Source organism: Lissotriton helveticus, chromosome 4_1 (genome assembly GCF_964261635.1).
Source record: "Lissotriton helveticus chromosome 4_1, aLisHel1.1, whole genome shotgun sequence".
Taxonomy (NCBI): Eukaryota; Metazoa; Chordata; class Amphibia; order Caudata; family Salamandridae; genus Lissotriton; species Lissotriton helveticus.
In genome coordinates this window covers 725,155,126-725,174,408 of record NC_136063.1, presented here as the reverse complement: position 1 = coordinate 725,174,408, position 19,283 = coordinate 725,155,126, and the positions used below count along the sequence as shown (strand labels likewise).

General features: G+C 42.3%; 1 protein-coding gene across 2 annotated transcripts in view; it reads left to right on the top strand.

The window, feature by feature from the left end:
* LOC144828840 (transthyretin-like) overlaps positions 1–19,283 on the top strand; it is a 191,207-nt gene that overhangs the window by 169,048 nt on the left and 2,876 nt on the right. For both annotated transcript variants that reach the window (XM_078687375.1, XM_078687376.1), the window contains exon 3: positions 8,051–8,186. In XM_078687375.1, coding sequence (XP_078543501.1) covers positions 8,051–8,186 — 136 coding nt within the window. The remainder of the gene's footprint in view (positions 1–8,050; positions 8,187–19,283) is intronic.

Genomic DNA, 19,283 nt, shown 5'->3' with positions numbered 1-19,283 from the left:
TTGTAAACCCTCTCTGTGGAGTGACCAAAGGTAGGCATGGCACCAGAAGAGACACCAGGCATACGTGCAAATGTTTTACTCAGCACGGGGCAGCAAGCAAAGCTGCTGCGTTGTGTGAAATGGAGAGAACTGGAATGCGCCATATGTGGTAAGATGCATGTTGCACGATGCAGAATGCCTCACACATAGAAATAAGGAGAAAAAAAGATTTTTCTTCTTGTTACGCCATTCTCTGGGAGGTGTACTGATATGACGCAATCCCAGGTTTACAAACCTTTGTAAATCTGGAACATCATCAAATTGATGGTTGGATGCACAGGTACACACATGCTCCACCCATGGAACTAATACCAGCTCGAAATGTTATGCAATGCAGCGCAAGCTGCCGAGTTGCATTACATTTACCTAACAAAGTCATGTAAGGTTTGCGAATAGCCCCTTGCGTGGCTTTGTAAATCTTACTGAAGCCTTTTCATTGTCCTTGCGTTGCACAATGCAAAGGCTTAGTAAATCTGTCCTGTGATGTTTAGGCTAGCCCTTCTGACACTGTGGGGCATATTGCGTGACTTTTCATGGCCTTGTAATTATGGCGTAAGGCAAAGCCTTACTCTGCATGGAAGGGGCATTCTACGGCTGTTGCTATGGGTGTTCACAGGCAACACCCATAATTTTTGACACTGTCCTTGATTTACAGCATAGTCTAAATCTGGGGCAGCACCAAAGCTAACAACTTTCCAAATCATAAGAGGAGAAATGTTTGCAATTTTTCTTGGATTTTTTCTCTTCTCGCATGTGCTGTATTCTATATCACACATAGAACGAAGAAAATGCCTCCTTTGATTGTTTTTGTGCAGGAAGGTGTCCCTTCCTGAACACTCCTGCCAGTTCCCTGCCATGCAATGCACTGCAGCATGGTGAATTGTTGTGCTGCACAGTGACAAGTTTGTAAATCTACCCCTGTGTGTCTGCCATGTAGAACATTGCTGGCAGAAATATCCCAGTCCATCTGGAACATTGGTTTTAAGCAGTGGCGGCTCACATAGGGCGTGCTGAGGGGCGGTGGGGTGGGGGGGCAGGGTGGGGGTAGTAAACTCGGACAAACGATGGAACAGAGGAAAGTAATTATTATGTTCCTCCGTTCCGTTGTATGTCCAAGTTTACTACCCCTCCACCCTGCCCCTCCCCCAACCCGCCCCACTGCCCCTCAACATGCCCTGTGGTAGCCGCCACTGGTTTTAAGTTTCCAAAGACAGACTGTCACTTTTGCGGCTGGCTTTGGGAAAACAACAGTTCTAACAGGTTTGCCTTGCACCATGGATCTGCCATCTCTGGGTTTTTTTCTCACAAAATCAGCTCCGCCTTAATAGTTGGAAGATACTGCAGGCCAAAATACCCAAAACATTGGTGGGAAAATCTCAGTTTGGATGGCGGGTGGCACCGTCCTGCATGCCTTATAGTGGTCAGAGCACCCAGGTAAAATAGCATTTTCATTGCAGTTGCTTTTCATTAATTAATCGGCATGACTATATGCTTTTCTATCTAAACGTATCCAAAATAAGTTTCGGGCTTTAGATACCATGGGACGCATCCATGAATATTTGGATCGAACAAGGCAGAACCGATACAGATTTCAGAAAATTGATTCCTCGCACTGGCCACTTTCTAGGGATGGAGACTTTTTAGTCTTCAATAGTGCGATATAAATAGCTTGTTTCCATCCCATTTTGTCATTACACTAATAGTGAATACTAACTTGTTATTCACTATTAGTGTAATAAAAAAATAAAGCACCAGGAGCTGAAACGAGACCTGCAGTGGCAGATGATGTAAGTAAAAAAAAGAAAATCCTAAATTTATTTTGTGGTCAGTGCTTGCGGGTGAGAGTGTATTTGTATGTGAGAGTGTGTATTTGTGGGCAATTTGTAAGGGTGTGTGTTTATGTAAGTGAAAATAAATCTATTATATGAAGTGAGTAAGAATGAGTGAGACTGAGTATCAGTAAGTGAGTGTGAGTGAGCCAGTGTGAGAAAAAATGAGTGAGAGTAACAGTGACTACAAGAGAGAGAGGGGTTGAGTGAGAATGAATAACAATGAGTGCAAGGCAGTGTGCGTGGGTGACAGTAAGTAAGTAACTGTGAGTGACAATGGGTGAACCGGAGTGGGTAACAATAATTAGTGGGAACATGTGAGTGAGTGAGAAAGTATGAGAAAGTGTAAGAGTGAAGGTGAGGTAGAGTGTGTGTGAAAGAATGAGTAAATGAGAGCATGTGAGTACAAGAGTGACTGAGAATGAGGGAGTGAGTAAGAGTGAGTGGAAGTAAGTGAAAGTATGAATGAATCCGCGTAAGAATGACAGTGCGTGTGAATGAGTAACAGTGAGTGCAAGAGAGACTGAGAATGAATGAATGGGCATGAGTGAGTGAGAATGAGTGGCAATATGGTGTTATACATGCAAGTCTGCAGTTGGCCCCAGCATATAAAACCGTATATAGTCACCTATGGCATATTGCTCTCACAGGCGTACCCGAGGCAATTATTGGTATGAGAGGCAGCTCTGACTAAATACTGGCACAATGGGGGTCTAGAAGTAATTCTTGGCACAATGGGCACCCATGATAAATATTGGTTCTCGCATACCGGGTGTAATTGCGGCATATGGGGCATGTGTAAGAATGCTGGTATGCTTGAGAACATTCTTGGACTACCTGTAGCAAAATACAGGCACTGGCTCACTGGAGGTACTTCTTGGGATAAAAGAGGAAAACCATGGCTTAAGGGTGTAACCATGACGAAAGACAAGCCCTGACATACTAGATGTCATTATTACATAAGGGTCACTAATAATATATTAAGATGGTATTAATTGCAAAATTCTGACACTGGCATATTTTTTTTGCAATTTTTGGCATAAGGGGGCACCCATGACAAATGCCCCTGGCACAATGAAGGTAACTTTTTACATACAGGGTATCTATAGCACATTTTGAGAACAATGGGGTCAATTTATAGGGAGCGTCAGATTTCATAGGCTTGGCACACCATGAAAGGACATCACCATTTAATGAGTACTATCATTAAATGCCCCTTTTTGCTGAATTTTGTTGCTGGCTTTTAGACTCTGCACACTGGGACACTGTTGCCCAGTGCCCAGTCTATGTGCTCTGATCCCCAAAACATGGAGAAATTGGCTAATCCCTGATTGGTGTATTTAACTTTTCTATAAGGCCATAATATATGGTGTGGAAATAGACCCAAGGAATGAAATTTTAAAATTCACCTGTGGACTGCAACACTCATTATGCAATTCACCAGTGTGACTAAACACTTGACTTCAAGCCTACCTCTGAATCTTGCCTGCAGCAGTGTACAATCTGTGGTGTGACCTGGTAAAATAACCCTTTTTCATGAGTAAAAGCCTCCGTTTTAATTATTAGTAAGTCACCCCTGTGTAGGCCTGTAACCCACAAGTAGGGTGCATAGTATTTACAAGTCAAATCTGTAGAAAAGTAATGTTACAATGTCCTAGAGTGACAATGCCCTAAAAGATGTTTTAACTATTGCAGGCCTATCTGTTCTAAGTAGTACACAGTAAAATACTATGGGCCCAATTTACAAAGGTAAACTCACTCTTTTGTGTAAGTTTACTTTTTTTAGGTATTCACAAACAAACGATTTATTAATAACTTTGTGACTGCGGAGACTTTGCCATCGGGGCGGAGAACTCCACATATAAAAAGATAGGACAGACATATCTTCATATGTGCAGAGTTCTCGTCCCGACTGGGGAGTCTACTGAGTCATAAAGTTACTATTAAATTGTTTGTTTATGAATACCCAAAAAGAGTAAAATGACACAAAAGTATAAGTTTACCTTTGTGAATCAGGCCCTAATAATGCATTTCAGGAATTGGACCAAATAATTCAACAACTAATAGCAACAATTATTAAAAGCCCATTTCAATGGCGCAGTCAGATTTTTTATAAATATTAACCGAAAGTCACCTTTTCTCTGCCTGAAGTAGGCTAATTTGCATTAGCTTTTCAGTTTCTCCCAGCCTGTAATTGGACTGAATAAGATGTGACATTCCTCCCAAGAGCACATAATAGGATGACCGGAATGGGCAGATAGCACTCCCCTGAGGTCAGTAGATTATGCATGTTGAGGCATGTGCCATCCTGTTGACACCTCAGTGTCAAATCATGCATGACAGGACTGTCTAATGCATGTGAAAAGTTTTGCACTCTTCAAAGAGAGCAGACAGGATGCCAGGGTAATGCTTATGCATCCAATGTCTGGTTGGTGATGGACCTTGCTTTTGTCCTAATAGATTTCTGTGTCTGGGTTTGTTATGGGTTCAGTACCTGCTTCAAATTAGATTTTAGTGTTAGATGTGGGAGGACACTAGTATTACTATAGTACACTTCCCACTCACACCCCCAACCTCAGAGTCCAAGGTTAGTGTGGACGAAGACCTTCACCATCTTGAATTCGCCATGATAAGTGCTTTTGGGACAGTTTGAAAGTAAAGCAAACATGAACTATTATGAAAATAGGAAGGTCAGAGACTCTGAACCATTATTTCATTGGTCAGAGAAGGACTAGGAGTGTCTTAGGGTGTTCCTAACCCACAGGCTTGTGAACCCTACAAAGCTGGACCTGCTGGGCCTGCAAAAGGATACCAGGTAGACCAAACTTGCTGCACTTGGCATCTGTGACCCGTGAGAAGGACCTGAGGAAGTTAGACCACCATCCACTTTAAACCTAAGGACAAAAATCCTGATCTCCAAGGATCAGAATGGCTGATCCCCAAGGATCAGAATGGCTGATCCCCTGGATGGTTCCAAGAACAAAAAAAGCTGATGAGAAAATATTTGTGAAGAATCCCAGCAGGCCAGGGCCAACTGGACCAAGAGTGAACGTTGCTGTTGCCCTCTGACTGACCCTGGAAGTCTCTAAGTGCACCCATGGGGTCCAGGTTGGGTGAGGGCTTAGGAGTGTACACTTGTGGTTGTGTGGGTACCAAAAGAAATTTGGTGATTTTTTCAAAACGGTTTATCAAAATCTTCAAGTACTGACCGCGAAAAGTATTCTGTTTGCAGTTCCACAGAATTAGATTGACTTTCAAGATTGTCCCAGGCAGAGAAGAATTTTTTCTCAGGAAAATGGCGAAGTCCCTTTTCAGACTCAGACTTAAACCGTTTTCAAACTTCTCTACTTCCATGGTCCCTGATTGATGTTTGTCATTTTGGTGTCATTTTGTTTATTAATATTTTCCCTATTTTTATAAATTAGAGTGGAATTTTTACTGTGTTGTGTTTTTGACATTTTAACTATTTAATTACTTTTAAATGCTTTGCATATGTTCTCTAAGTTAAGCATGTCTGTTCTGTGCCATAACTACAAGGGATTTAGCTCAGGTTTAAATTAACGAAACCTTTGATTGGACCTGACAAGTTAGTGACATTACTACTTCTAGTGGACTACCATCCAACGCAATTGATAATTCATTTTCTCACAAGGACCATTTCAGATCCTACAGCTTTTTTTGCAAATGTAGGTGAACATTGTCCTTGTAAATACACTATTTAATCCCATTTCGTATAAACTTTTCTTTTGGGGGAGAACCCAACCCTCGTCTGAGCCATCATAGAAGAGGTCTGGCTCATTTGCATGCTACAAATTAGTTCATTATGTTCTACCACTCTCAAAGATCATGTTAGCAACCTAATATAGGTGGTATCCAAAATCGACATGGACTTGTGTTATGTTAAATTAATCATGCAGTTATCATAGAACTTCAGCTTTGTGAATTATTGTGATGTCTTCATGGTTAAGGCCATGTGACACCACTTCCTGTGGGTCATTCCTGGTCAAAGGTCATATGATGTAATATCCAGTGATTTCATTAGGGTCAAAGGGTGTGTGATATCACTTCCACTTAGGTTTTCAGGGGGTACCTCCAAGGTGCTCTCTGAGTTCATTTATTAATAAATCCAGCACTGGCATCAGTGTGGGTTTATCAAGACGAGGTGTTTAGTACCAAACACCTTGGCGTATATGGAAGCCATCATGTAGCTGGAGAACTTGTCATCATGAGTGTCCAGCCCATGTACTCATCATGGCGTCCCTGTAAACTTTTAATATATATGGGTGAACTTAGATCTCACAGGAACTCATCCACTACCGCAGATATACCCACACATAGGGATGACCTACCTATACCACATGCAGTGCTTGGTAGGCATGGCACACAGGGATGTGTGAATTCATACCATGTGGAGCTACGTTACGCTCCATCCACCAGTCGCACAGTCAGTTTGGAAAATATTCAAAAGACTCCATCATTAGTTAACCCGTTGACCGCGGCCAGAATTCCGCCGCGATGCGGGTGATTTATGACTGGGCGTGGTCAGGACGGCCGCCGGACGTCCTCAGCACATGCCCACCGTGACGTCGGACGGACGGGGGCTGTCCGACGCACGGAAAGGTTTAAATCATCCATTTTAATCAATTTTTAGTCCATGTTTAATTTCATAACTTTCTCTTTGCCTTCTCCATGCACATAAAAGTCTGCTTGTTTTCCCATTTGTTTCAAATGCTCTAATAATGCCTATCCAGGCCTTTTTAGTAGCATGTGGAAATACCTAATTCAGCCTAGGCAGCTGTATTCGCTTTGCCCCGATTCGTGAGGAGTAGCTATAAATTCAAATTAAATAACACAAATAATATATTACCACTTTAGACGTAAAGCAAAAACTGCAGTATCTCACAACATCTTACACTCTATAATCCATACAAGTTTGGTACAAACAATTATACATACACCTGTGCCTATTAAATCCCAAACATTGTCTTACTTAACATTGTGAATATAAAAACTAAATGTACGACATCAACCAAAAGCTCCTCCTGTGGAACGCAATGCCACCCAGTGTCTACCAAACTGTCCCCCATGTCATGAAAACTTCCCCAAAACATCCATAATCATTTGTACCTGCACATACTAAATGCTGTTCCTAGTCGTTATACCTTCTCATCTCCTCCTCACTGTTGCACCATGTGAATGCAACAAACAGTAATCTGTTGTTTCGTGATCTCAATTAAACCCACCCAATATTGCTTCCCTCTTTAACCCTTCCCTACTTGCATTCCAAATGGTGACACAAGCAATTTTGCTTGCCCGAGCTGCGTCATTTTCACAAGAATACGTCGCATTCCTGTACTCACCCCTGTGCTGGTTGGTGCACAAACAGCACCGAGCACCAACGCAGACACGCTTGCACCATGGTGCAAGGGTGGCTGCATTGCAGGGATGATTGTTGTTGTGCAGGAAGGGACACCTTCCTACACAAAAACAATTATTAATGATGTTTTTCTCCTTCTGTGTGCACTGCAGAATGCAACACAAATCGAAAGGGCAAAAAATTAGGAGGAATACAATTATTTCTCCTTGTTGCACCACCCTTATACCTCCCCTGGGCAGGCATACGTTTTTGGTGCTGCGTCAGATTTCCGATTCCTTGTAAATCTGGGGCAGTCTCAAAAAGCCAGAGGTGTTGTTGGGAACACCCACTTTAATGCTGAGATCTACGTCAAAGGGAATGATATTAACCAGGCCGCGTTAAGCCACTGCCTTGTAAATATGGAGCAGGACCCAATACCACCAAAGCATCGCAAAAAGTGACGCTCCGGTGGTGCAGGGGCCAAGCCCCTAAGTGTATTGCATATAACACTTTTGTGATTGCAACTCTGTGAATATATGGTGAACAGGATTTGTGAATGCAGAAGTGTTTCCATTATTCTGCCCCTAGTGTTCATACTAATAATGTAATGTGGATGGGGAAGAAACGAGTCTTTGCAAAATTAACCACCATCCTACTTGTGGACATAGTAATTCGGGATTATACCGAACATAATAATGCTGATAATGTAATACGTCATATAATTTATCAACTTTTTCATTTTGTTCAGTAATAACTCGGAATCAGATAAATATTACAGAACTATGCATACAAACACATATGTCTCTATTTTATGTATCTTAAACAGGAAAACAACAACATTAGGTGAGGTCCCGGATCTTGTAACAGACGAAGAATTTGGCGAAGGACTTTACAAAGTTAAACTTTGCTCATGGGCGTACTGGAAGAAAGCGAGCATCACCCCATTCTACGAAAATGTGCAAGTAAGTGGTATACTGTGCCTTCAGGAAGCATCACCTGAGACTTCAAAACAAACTGAGGCATGTACCTCATTATGCTGTTTCTGTGTTCAAGAAAGCATGTAATTATTTTTTTACCATAAACTTTCCAGTCGTGCCATGTTCAGCATTATAGAATTGTATTACCAATACAATTTAGGTTCGATTATTAAAAATGAGTATGTACAGTCCAGTCCAGGCTGGGCAGGACGTTTATTCCACGGGCATTTCCCTGGTGGGCTGGAGCCTTGGAGCAGATCGAGGAGATGAAGAGAGCTGGGCTGGTTAGAGCTTTTTAGCCAGGGCAGACGGCTGCTTTTCGGTTCCTAAGACCCGCCCTGAGACTAAGGGGCAGATTTACAAGCCCCTTGCGCCACTTTAGCGTCACTTTTAACATGGGAAAAATGACGCAAAAGTGGCGCAAGGGGATTGTAAATCTGCACCTAAGTCTACTTCTCAAAGGCTTACACATATATTTTTTTAGATGTATCTGCTTTAGGAGAGATACAAAAATTCATCAATGGTGTGCATGGAAATCTATGAAATTGGTAGATTTCCAGGCATCCACTTCTTCATGCACTTCTTCAAATACTTCTTCTGTTTAATGCTAGGTCAGAAAACAGATGCTTTTCAGAACTGTTGATTTTAAGTGAAAAGTGCACATCGCGGTCTGCAGATTTTCCTTCCCTGCATGGAAACAATTCTGTTTTATTTAGAAACATCTTTTCCGCTTGTTCCTGGAAAATCAAGGGTTATCTGGGTCACTTTGCCAGACAAAATGGACACTTAGGCTCTCATTAAATATCCATGGTAATTTTGGAAGTTAGAACCACCCAAGGAAATATCAATACTGTGGGGCAGGGTTATTCACCAATGCAATATTAGCTCCCCAATCTTTCTGCAGGTTAAAATGCAGAATAACGTAATATTACTGCACGTTAGCCTCCCTCTGCCCCACTGAGATGCAAAACTAACAAGTTTGCACTTTTTTACGACACTCATTTTGACCAGATGAAATTTCTGGAGGAAGAATCCCTGGTCAGCGTGGTTTATATGAACCACTTGGATTCCCAATATCGTGACAACACGCTTGCACACATTTCACAATCACCACTGCCATTGGAATGAGGGCATTCATACAATATTTTTGGAGTAGTTCTTTATGTATTTTGGATGGGAAAATGTGAATACTTACAAAATGACGACTCTGTGGGATTTCCGACTAACAATGTTCCACTTTGAAACTGCCCTGCTCTTTCTCCAGCAACGCCTTTAGTCCCACCACCATTCTTAATTTATGATGGAGTAAAATCCTGGAACCTGGGGGGTCTGCTGCAGTTGTAAATTGCATCCGCAGGGGTACCTGTCTGAGTAGCCTGATTATGTGACCCAGGACCTTTCAGTTGTGACCAGAGGCACGTTTTGCAATTCTAAGCCAATTTCCGGTGAGTAATATAGGGTGCAATGTGCATGGGTTCAGGTAGCGCCTAGGCCGTGTGGCATTTTTATACAACTTTCTTGCTTTAAAAAAAACGTGAAAATCCACTCAAGAGTCAATAATATACTGCGTTGCAACACCAACTTCTATCAATATTGTACTCATTATGAATACATTTATCATGAACGCAGCTCTAGCTGGTTTGGCTAATGGTAAAGCGGCTGGTTCGGATAAGATCCCACTAGATCTATACAAAATCCTGGGCGATCAAATAACCCCTTTCTTGCTCGATTTGTTTCTTGGAGTACAATACCACACAAACCCCCCAGAATCATGGAAGCAAACGAATATCATTATTTTTCATAAAAAGGGCAAACCACCCCATCTTCCCTCTTCATATAGGCCCATATCCCTGAATAATTCCGATTCAAAATTATATTCTAAAATACTTGCTAATCGACTGAGCGGGGTCATCGAGCACCTTGTGTCCCCGTGGCAACATGGCTTTATTCCTGGCAAGAGCACCACAGACCGTACTCGGAGAGCCATAACCCTGTTTGACATCATGGGCGCCACGGGGGGCGAGATGTCGATGATCCTCCTCGACGCAGAAAAAGCATTCGATCGAGTATCATGGCAATTTCTTTGGAACATCTTGGAAAACAAAAATTTTGGAAACAATCTTATTCAAGCCATTAAAGCTATTTACATCAACCCCACGGCTAAAATCCTTATAGCTGGTGACGAATCGGAGTCTATCAGGGTTCAAAGAGGTACAAGGCAGGGTTGCCCTTGCTCCCCGGTTTTATTCGCCCTATATATTGATCCCCTTATTCAGAAGTTATTAACCTCACCCGCAATTCAACCTGTCATTACTGGGCTTTTTTCCACCAAAGTCATGGCATATGCTGACGATGTCGCCGTTATAACCACCAATCCGTCTGAAGCAATCTCTGAAATTGAGACAATCACGCAAGCATTTGGGGTGTATTCAGGGTACTCTTTGAATAGAGATAAAACGATGGTATTAGCCACTAATAATATCCATTATGAGAGCATACTTAGGGTTAAACAGGCTACATACCTAGGAGTATGCCTGTCGGTGGATGTAAGCAAAATTACCGATTTAAATTACTCTCCCCTTATTAACAAAATCAAAAGTGATTGTAGAAGGATAGATAGTCTGCACCTTTCAATAATAGGAAAGGCCAATTATGTTAAAATGAATATATTTCCACGTGTTTTATATTTTTTTAGAGCAATCCCCTTACTACCGGGAGAACATTTTATTAAGACTATAGATTCCCTTATCTCAAAGTTTATGTGGAGCTATGGTAAAATAAGACGGGCCCTTCCCCTACTGGCGCTCCCCCAAAATAGAGGTGGCTTAGCTCTACCGAACCTAAAACTATATCTTTGGGCAACGCTAGTACAGCATATGGACCCTCTTCTAACGGCCAAATCTAGAACCTTGATCTCTATAGCCCCATATATTCCATCAATATATGAACTTAGCTTAGGTGAGAAATATAAGGGGCTGTTTCTAAGACAAGTAGAACCATCATACTACAAGAAAATTAAATTAAAGACAAATCTAGATGCACGTGCTGTATGGAAAGCTATTCGTAAACATCTGGACATACCTACATTTACAAAATATACACCATTATGGCAATGCAAAATTCTTTCTCCCATTTCTAATGATATCGGATTTCAGAGGTGGGAACTCTTAGGCATTAGAACAATAGGCGATTTTGTGGGTAACAGTATTCCATCATCCTTTGAGTCCTTCCAAATAAGATACAACATTCCCGTTCGTGACTTTTTAAAATTCTATCAAATCTCATCTAGCATCTGTAATATTAGACCAAAAATTCTATTAGATAATATACCATTACTGGACATTATAGGGAAAAAGTCCACAAGAATTGGGGTCCTATATCAAACGCCCCTGACGACCTTGAACGCACGGAACAATCCTGGCCCGCAAAATTAGCCAACCCCAACGTAGATATAGATCTCTCACTAGTTTTCTCAGTAAAATATTTTATAGCTTCTAATCTAAAGGCCCAATATTATAGAACTATTTTTAACCTATACTATACGCCAGCTAAACTGTATGCTTGGGGACTTAGGACTGATGATAATTGTCCTAGATGTAATCAGTCACCTGCAAATCTCCTGCATATGTTTTCTGAATGCCCGGCATTGGTAACAGTTAAGGCTATGATACTGGAATACTGGGCCCAAGTCTTCGGGCATCAAATTAAAGACTCTATAACATTGCTCCTATTAGGTCATGATGATTCTTTGGATCACAATAGGGAAGAACAGGCGGTAATCTTTTTGGGATATGCCGTGCTCCGAATAATCTTGGCAGCTAGATGGAAAGATGCAGAACCCCCCACCTTTCATATGTGGCTTAGTCGGTTTATTGCCATTTATAAACAGGAAATTGCAATTTACGCCACAAGAGGTAGGAAAATGAGGGCAATAGGGAAACAGCTGTGGGAGCCCATTACTAGATGGTATAATATCGAAAGTGGAAACCAAATCTTGAATATTTAATTATCTATTCTTTACTGTATTTCTCCTTGCATTATGTCCTTTGTTCCTTTTAGTTATTTGATTTTTTATTTGTTCGATTTTGCATCATAGTGATGTTTAGCTATGGTTAAAAATATAAGATATGGGTTGAATTTATTTTTCAAATCACTTAATTTACGGATGCTTTATACTCTCTAGGCACTATGTTAACTACCCATTTCAATATATAGCGTGTTCCTACTTTGTAACCCCATGCTTTTTGTACCTATCTGCATTATTGATTTTGTTATGCACTTGCTCTGTTTTTCTGAATTTACCAATGAATAAATAAATAAAAAAAAAAAAGGAAAAGAAACTGCCCTGCTCTTTCTCCAGCAACGCCTATAGTCCCACCACCATTCTTAATTTATGATGGAGTAAAATCCTGGAACCTGGAGGGTCTGCTGCAGTTGTAAATTGCATCCGCAGGGGTACCTGTCTGAGTAGCCTGATTATGTGACCCAGGACCTTTCAGTTGTGACCAGAGGCACGTTTTGCAATTCTAAGCCAATTTCAGGTGAGTAATATAGGGTGCAATGTGCATGGGTTCAGGTAGCGCCTAGGCCGTGTGGCATTTTTATACAACTTTCTTGCTTTAAAAAAAAGTGAAAATCCACTCAAGAGTCAATAATATACTGCGTTGCAACACCAACTTCTATCAATATTGTACTCATTATGAATACATTTATCATGAACGCATTTTACAGTTATACTTCGAACCAGCAAATATTCCTGAAATAGAAAAAAAAATCCATTCTTGGAGGTGGAGTTGGTTGCACTTAGATTTGAAGATCCCCTTAAGATGTGTGAGGAAGTGTCTTCAGTCCGCCCTAGCCTGTGGCCAAAAGTTGCTTGGTTTGACTAAGCTGACTTTACATGACCCATCTTGGGTTTAATGATTGCATTCTAACAGCCTACTGCCCTCTTTGTCCTTACAGAAATAGTTACCGGGCCCCCAGCTTCCTTAACTTGAGACTCCAGCAGCGGCGGGCAGCAAATGTAAGCATGGTGTGGCAGTGGGGCAGGTCGGGGAGCCGCGGGGGAAGGGGGAGTCGTCAGACAACAGAATAGGTATTATTTATTTATTAAATTATACCTATTCCGTAATCTATCGATTTCCCCCCTCCAACCCCGCCTCGTCCCCTCACTGCCCCCGCTCAGCGTCACTGTGCTTACCTTTGCCGGCCACCCCTGGACTCCAGAGCATCTTCCTTTAGGCTTCCTGTTGTCAAAAGTCCCACGTAGGTGCCAACTACTACTAATATAAAAATAAGAAAACGTTTTCACAGTCCTTTTATATTGGAAGGGAGAAAAGAAATAGGGACAATGTAGCCCAACAGATTGAAATCTGATAGGCTGGAAAAACTGCCACCAGTGTCCTATCACGCCCTGTAGGCAGCAGTTGAGCAAATTCTTTTTTCTGGCCTCTGGTGACAGAATCCTGAAGAACTGAGCTTGACCTTTCAAAAGTTGTTTTATTCTTACCTTTCGAAAACATCTTCATGCAGCGTCTTTAGAGACAAAGAGTACATTTTTACTGATTACCAAAAGGAAACTATTTTGGCTTCACAAAGAGCCTTCCCTTTTTGTGAAGTTGCCAGCTTGGGGAAGAAAGAAAGCCCAAACAGACCCTCATGCTGTATGTCTTGTGTGCCTTCTCACTTCATATCATCTATACTATTGCCAAATTTGTCAGGAAATATCCTGGCTTTGAAGGATAGGGAGATGATCAAGTTACAGAGACCGGTGGAGGACTACCAGAGGCATGAAGAAGGATATACCAGAAGTTTTGAGGGTCATGGAGATGGTGCTCCCCCAACACAGTTTTTTCCACAATTTCCTGGGATTCCTCATGAGGAGTACCCAGGAAAGGATCACAGAAGTGAAAAGGTGGACACAGCACTTTGATATTGAGATCCATGCTATCCAAGGTGGGATAAATGGTGATGTGTTTACTGTCAAGTGCCGACATCAAGGAAGGTAGGTATGTTGAAGTCTGGCAGGTCGCAGTCAAACACAATATCATTGTTTAGGAGGCGCTTGACATTGAGGAAATCATCACCTTATAGGTCCTTCTACCTATCAGTTGAATGGGTCAACAAGATGAAAAAAGGAGAATAACGTGAATATCATATTCAACTACTCCAGGACTTGATCGCAGTCGGAAACCATTCTCACTGGCATTAAACCTATCATCTGCCTAAAATCACAGATTGCCATCTCAGGAGGATAGTACTCTCCAGTTCTTCAACATTCTGCATCAGTGGTGCCTAGATGCCTGTTCCACCTCAACCTATCTTGCCTGCGCCTACAGTGACTATGTATCCTGTGTTGGGGTCCCAGATACTCTTGCCACTTCCATCTCTATGATCCAATAAGACATCCTAGCTAAAGAGATACCACTGTTTTAAGTATTTAAGGCAACACTCTTTTCATTGTCATTCAAGATCACATTGTTCAAAATCTACTTATCGATCTTGACCAATATGATGCTCTAGATGTCTACACCTTTATACTTGCTCTCAGGCACTTTGGAGGACAAGCTGTCTCTCTCTTGGGCTGCATTTAACGTTCTTACTTGTTGGTGTAAATCTACCTATCTCCTTAAGGGTGGTCCATGGACATGCCATCCCAAAGCTTTGTGACAGGTGATTCCTTGTTATGTTGGAAACTTATCACAGCATCTTGCTGGAGTTAGAAATAGTCCATCTGGGCCTCAAAGTTTTCCTACTGAGCTTCAAAACCACATCCCTGCTAGCTGAGTCTGGTGTTTTAGTGGACTAATGTGTCCACTGTAGGGGCCTCTATTCGACCTCATGGTCATTGGTTCTAATCCCGGTTCTATTGCGTCCACTTGTAGGGGCCTGTGTTCTACCTCATAGTCACAGGTTCTGATCCCAACGTGTCCACTCAGCCTTTAATACTTCCGAGGGCGATAAAATGAGTACCATTGAGTTGGGTAGAAATAAACATCTGTTAGTGCCAAGATACTCTTGGGTGACCATGGCTTTACAAATACACAGGTTATGCTTGTTCAAACAAACAAAACAGCAACAACACATTACATCAATGATCAATGCTCTACCTCACAGATGACAATATCAATATTCACCAATATGCAGATGATATACACAACTCTACTTGATGAATGTTGCACCGGCTTCGGATAGCCAGCATCTCAAACACAGGCTGCACATCATCCAGATCTGGATGTCCAGTGCCTACCTGAACCTCTCCTAATCAAGCCAAGAACAACAAGCAAAAAACAGTACAAACCTGGTCTCAATGACATAAACCTTGATGGCTTCAAACCCCAACTTCCACTGAAAGTCAAGTTACTTTGATTCCCCTTAGACAGTGACTTCACCCGTAAGAAACACACTGCCAAAAAAAAAAACAAAGACCGCCTTGTAACAGTTTACTCTTTTAAAGAAAATGAAACTGTTTCTTACTGATACGAATTTAGAACTGTTGTTCAAGCTCATATACTCTTGCATCTGGATCATCCTAGTAGTCTATTCCCTGGCCTCCCAGACTCCACATTGGCACACCTCAAGGGCATTCTACACTTTGCAGAATGTCTCATCCAGTATAAGTATGATTGGATTGTCCTCATCCTGATGGAACTCCATTGTCTCCCCTTGCTGTCCCGCACCATATTCAAAACCAGCTCCATAATTTACCAAACCATCACAACCAGTACCCCCTTTTATCGTGCAGATACCTTACCATTTCTTGTGACTTTCTGTACACCCTCAGCCAGTACACAACAGGCTTCTGACTAAAAAGTGTAAACAAGAAAAAAAGAAGGCAGCAGCCCTTTTTTATCACTGCACCCGGGATCTCAAACAACATCCCTGTATCCATCAGGACCACCACAAACTTTCACCAGTTAAGGAAACAAGTAAAGACTACTGCATTGCAATGCGTTAACAGTTTACAAACCAGTTTCCTGTTGTTAGACTTGACAGTCTTTGAAGTGGTCTTCCCCAAACATTTTGTCTACTCCCCTCCGGTTGTTGCTATTTGTTTTTGTTGGCTTTAGGACTTTGCCCACTTTAACACTGGTTAATAGTGGCAAAGTGCACAATCAGTGTTAAAGTGTTTCTTCTTACTCCTTAAAACGTAGTAAAATTGGCCTATATCTGATTGATACATTTAATATAGTTATACGTCCCTAGTAAAGTGGTACTACATGTACCCAGGGTCTGTAAATTAAATGCTACTGGTGGGCCTGTAGCACAAAGTGTGCAACCCACTTAAGTAGCACTTCAAAGCATGTTTCAGGCCAGCCGTTGCAGCCTGTGTGCAGTTTTAAACTCCCAATTCGACGTAACCAGCCACTAGCGTAAGGAGCAGTGTATTTAAAATGTTGGACATGTACTTTACTTTTTATATGTCCTGGTAGTGGAAAACTCTTAAATTATATTTTCACTACTGTGAGGCCTACCTTTCCCATACTATAACATTGTGTTCCCTTATTATAAGTAATACGTTGTAACTCTTGCTTGGGAACAGGTAGAAATGTCATGTTTAGGCTGAAATGGTTTGTAATTTAAAATTCTCTTTAATGGTAAAGTCAGATTTTAAGTCACAATTCTGAAAATGGCCCTGTTAGGAAATTGGAATTTTCTTGTCCTAACCATTTGGCGCCTGAAGCCTGTGTCCTGGGCTACATGACTAGGTCTAGTTGACAGTTGGCCTTTGTGTATTCCTCCCAGTGAGACAAAAGGGGCCTCGATGTTGGGAGGATCAGCCATTCTGCTAGGATGGGAGGAGCAGGGATGTTCTCCACCCCACTTACATTTCAAAGGGGCTGCCTCAATTCCCTTACAAAGGACTTGACACCAGTCATTTGTCAGCTGAGACATCTTAGAGCCTGGGCAGGGCAAGGAATGAAATTCCAGAACCAAATGTAGGCGGAAGTCGAGAAGTTTCTCCTACTTCAAAGCTGGCACCAAGTATAAATATTGGACCCTCAAACAAACTCAGTTCACTCCCGGATCTGCAGAGGACCCCCAATAGGACTGCTTTGTATTTCAGAGGACTGCTCTGCTGCTTGAAGCTTGCCTTGTACCCTTAGAGGACTGCCCTGATGCTTGAGGCCTGCCTTGCTGCTTGATCCCATGAGTACAAGAGTGGCTCCAAGAGCCAGGTGGTTGTCATCCTGCTTTGAGCAACAGGGACACAACGAGCTCCAGACGCCTCCCTGCAACTGCCGAGCTGGCCTGTTGCACTGGACCTGCAAATGGACCTGCCAGAGCCCTGTTTCCCTTTCCTGGAGTAATTTTCTGATCCATAAGAGCAGTCTGCCCAGGTCCTGGACCCTTGGCTGAGGTCAGTGGAGCCCATACTGTGAAGAAAAGCTGAAATCCTGAGGTTTTGGATTCCTTGCAACCGCGAACATTGGCCAGTACCTAGGACTGTTTAGACCCAAACCCAGAGGTTTCCTGCAAAAACGGTTCTCTTCTTGCTGGGTGGCCTTACAGTTGCTGTACCCTTAAATTGCAGCACCACACAGCAGTACAGGGAGACTTTTCAGTTGGTATATTTGCAGTAAGGGAAAAATGGGTTTACTCCCTATTGAGGATGTAAACTCCAGGTAAGAAAATGCAGGCACACTGGAAAATGTCTTCCCCCTAATGGCGACGGGCATGGGTTTTGGTGATTTCTTCCCAGATACCATATAATGTGTTTTAGTGATGTTGGTATCCAGCTGCAGCTCATCCATGAAGCTAAGAAAAAGGTCAACAAGCACTTTAAGGCTGTTGGCTGTTTGGGACAGTAATACTGCATCATCAGCGTAGAGCAGGGAGGATACGAATACACATAACTGGTTATGTTGGAAGTGGCGGAGGAGCCAGAGTCTGCAAAGAGTAAAAAGTTAATAGCTACATTAACAGTCACATTGGTCTTGGTTAAATCTGACACAACAGATTCTATGGAGCCTTTCCACCAGTGGAGCAACACACTGTGTGATGTTGTCCTTAAGTTTGCCAAATGTATGGCCCCTGTCCAAGTTTGAAGTAACCGAAGAGATCAGGGGAATTACATAGCCATTGGGAATGAATTGGGAATTTGGAGGTGCCAGTGCTCTTCGATTGAGGCTTCCTCTTAGCTAAAGGTGGACAAATGCTGTTATTGACAACTTCAGGTGAGGCACTCTCATTTATTTGTCCCTGGACCACAGGAGATTCATTGGGGGAGCCGGGGGGAGATCCTCGTCACAGGGCTGGGATTGGAGAGCAGTACATACACAATAGTTAGATTGGGCACCTTGCAGGTTGCTAGTCCCCTCCTCTGTATCCAACGATAGCCTATGTTCTGCCAAATTAAGTAAATGTCAACAAAATACTCAGCTTCACTCATAGCCACTTAGATACATAAAGATGGCATTTTAATTCTTTAATAGTCTCCTCCCTTCCCTTCTTCGGTTTCAAGGAATTGTGTTGTTCTGAAATTATGGATGGTTCAGCTGAATATTGTTTCTCGTTCTGGGCTACAGCGTCACAATACCGATCCTATATTCTCGTATGCCAAGCCAGATTGAGGTGCTACCATGTCAGACAAATTGTCAAAAACGTGTTAGCCATACTCTCCTAAATGATTGCTCGACCGGGCAGTACATCATATATCATCATATTTACTGACATTGATGGCAATGAGGTAGTTCTCCAAAACTCTCAGCCACTCCACCTCAAGGGAGGTTTACCAGGACGCTGTATGAATGGGAGAGGCTGAATCACATTTTGTTCTGTAGCCATTGTTTATGAGGACAGTTAAATGTACACACTAATGGGCAGATTTACAAGCCCCTTGCGATATTTTCGCACCGCTGTTGCGTCACTTTTTGTGATGCAGTGGCGGCGTAAACAATGCACTACATTGCGGCTCATTTACATCTAGGGAACTGTGTCACCATGTAAAGCCCTGTGCCACATAATATCTGCGTCAGGTATAATGTATGCTGGGTGGGCTTTCCCACACAGGAGAGCCTCATAGAAGTGACACAGTGAAATCCACAAGATTTCACTGCGCCACTTCTAGAACGCCACTGC